General features: G+C 44.6%; 1 protein-coding gene across 1 annotated transcript in view; it reads left to right on the top strand.

The window, feature by feature from the left end:
• The window catches only part of pvrl2l (PVR cell adhesion molecule related 2 like), a gene marked incomplete at its 3' end in the record, with an annotated part of 31,418 nt that overhangs the window by 28,212 nt on the left and 673 nt on the right, over window positions 1-2,533 (top strand). Inside the window, 1 exon segment of the mRNA XM_014024510.1 lies at window positions 2,115-2,229. Within this exon segment, the coding sequence (XP_013879964.1) occupies window positions 2,115-2,229 (115 nt within the window).

The raw sequence follows: 2,533 nt of genomic DNA, 5'->3' as shown, positions 1-2,533 counted from the left end.
GTGCGATGGCCCGATGGTGCGATGGCCCGATGGTGCGATGGCCCGATGGTGCGATGGCCCGATGGTGCGATGGCCCGATGGTGCGATGGCCCGATGGTGCAGGGGCCTGATGGTGCGAGGGCCTGGTAGTGCGGGGGCATGATGGTGCGACGGCCCGATGGTGCAAGGGCCTGATGGTGCGAGGGCCTGATGGTGCGAGGAATCCTGTGTGATGTCGTGAAGATGAGTTGTTTTTGGCCTCAGAAATCAACCCGTCTCTGTTTCCACTCTCCTCTCCTCACACCTTGTTTTTAACRTCTCTTTCTGTCTTTAGATGTTTTTGGGAAACATAAATAAAAAAAAGCCACGAAGCCTTTCTGCTTCTTTTAACCTCCCACACACGTCATCCTGGTTGGAATTAATCAGAGGTATTAACTGGTTCACTCGTCCCGCTGCGACTGGAAGACTTTGATTTTTAAGCAARAATCTTTTGAAGACAGATTTTGTTTTTTATTATTGAGACGTTCAGGTTTTTATCAGATGCAGCTGAGTGCACGTGAGCTGTCAGACGTGCACTGAGGGGAGTTTATGATGATGCAACCTGTTGACACATCAATCTGATGCATTTACCTTTCAGCACCTCTGTCAATTCAAACATTTACTGACATTTTCTCTTTGGAAACGGTTTGTTTGTCAAACATCTGTTGGTTTTTGAGCCGCACTTTTAAACAAAACATTGGTAAATTTGCTTTTGTCTGAAAGTTACTTGAGTATTTAATCAGAAACTCTGAAACAAACGCCTCTTTTGTACAGAAACTGTTGAAACCTCAGGGTTTTTCCTCCAGCAGTGAGATTTAACAGTTAACCTGGTGCTGTTACACCTCTGAGCCGCAGGGATTTAAAATGAAAGATATTCAARCTAAACTGCGCTGCAGTACACACCACACCTGTGCTGGTTTCATGTAGTCAAGATCTTTTCGTTGTTGGAAATCAGAATCAGTTTATTGTACTTGGAGCACAAGGAAATATGTTTCAGTACAGCCCATCCAAAGGAGATAAACAGGGGTACGAGTGCCTAAGGCTGCAGCCATTGAAGGTTTTTTTGCATTAAAAAAAACAAGAAATAGCAAACATGGTGGTAGATGAGGGATAAAAACACATTTCATATGTGTCCCTACAAGGACACAATATGAGTTTACAAAAACCCTCTGCATAAAACACATTTAGCCAGCAAAGATGGTGAATTGAGGAGTGTGTRTGTGAAGCTGTGTGTGTGTGAAATAAGACTGAAACCAGACCCCAACAGATTTGCAAGAGAGGCTCCAAAAAAGCATCAAGCAGGACAGATAAGGGACGTTGAGGAGAGCAGAAGAAGGCCGAACAGACTCGTCTTTGCAGCTGAGATGCAGAAACTCCTTCAAMTTAAAGTCTGTTGTTTCGAATAAACACGACATCATGACTGTGTCCATCTTTTATATACAAATACTCGACTTATTTGACCTTTTTAGAAAATACAGTTGGTAAAACTCATATTCTGCAACGTAAAACCAAATTCCATTCAAGACTTYGTAGAAACTACAAATTCTTTTTACCATGATTTATTTTTTTCATTCTTGCCAAATTTCATTGWGACAGTTTTGAATTCTCACCACAAACTGTTGACCTTCTTTTCACGGTTAATGTCAGCTGAACGGGGAGTAATCACTAAAATGWTGCCAGGATTTGGGTTTGGTGTTTGCATGTTAGAAGATTTAGCTTCCTAAAGCTGGCATTAGAGCAAACACTTTGTAAAGAGCAGTCATCTGCATTTGTTCAACAATAAAAGGCAACGTTTTGGTCTCTAACAGCCACTCTTTCATGGAGCTGAAGTTCCAGTAAAGAGAAACCGGGCAGTGTTCTCCTCCTCCCCCGTTAGCCTTTCCAGTTCCTCCAGGCTAGATGAGATTTGTCCTTCCAGCCTGGTTTGGACCCATCACGGGGCTTTCTTCCAACTGGGCTTGAAACCCTTCAAAGAACTGGATCCAAGCGGCCCTCCAGGCCCGGCCCAGAGCTCTGAAACAGTGGCTCCTGCTTTGATGAACTGCTCCAACAAAGCTGCTGCAGGAACTTTACTCGTGTTTGTTCTCTCTCTGCAGACCCCCCCACCGTGTCCATAGAGGGCTACGACAACAACTGGTACGTGGGCCGCGCCGACGCCGTGCTGTTCTGCCTGGCCAACGCCAACCCCGCCCCCAACGTCACCTGGACCTCGTAAGGAAAACACACCCGGGCCAGCTGCACAGTCCACACTGCTTTTCTCACTGCAATAACACCTCTTTTTWAATTTAGTGCTAATTTCTGAGCAAATAAATGTTCTGATGGACAGATGGCTTTCATGGTGGGGGGGGTAGGGGGGGGTCTTTGATGAAGCGGCTGTTCACTTTACTCATTAATTCAAGGATTCAAGGAAGTTTTATTGTCATTCACAACACATACATGTGGTGGAACGAAATTCTGTACCCAAGGTCCCGGTCTATCAAAAACATGTAGATAAAAACAAACTGATATAGAGAAA

Source organism: Austrofundulus limnaeus, unplaced genomic scaffold (assembly GCF_001266775.1).
Source record: "Austrofundulus limnaeus strain Quisiro unplaced genomic scaffold, Austrofundulus_limnaeus-1.0 Scaffold425, whole genome shotgun sequence".
Classification (NCBI taxonomy): domain Eukaryota; kingdom Metazoa; phylum Chordata; class Actinopteri; order Cyprinodontiformes; family Rivulidae; genus Austrofundulus; species Austrofundulus limnaeus.
The sequence above is the reverse complement of the archived record's forward strand: the minus strand, read 5'-3'. Positions and strand labels throughout refer to the sequence as shown.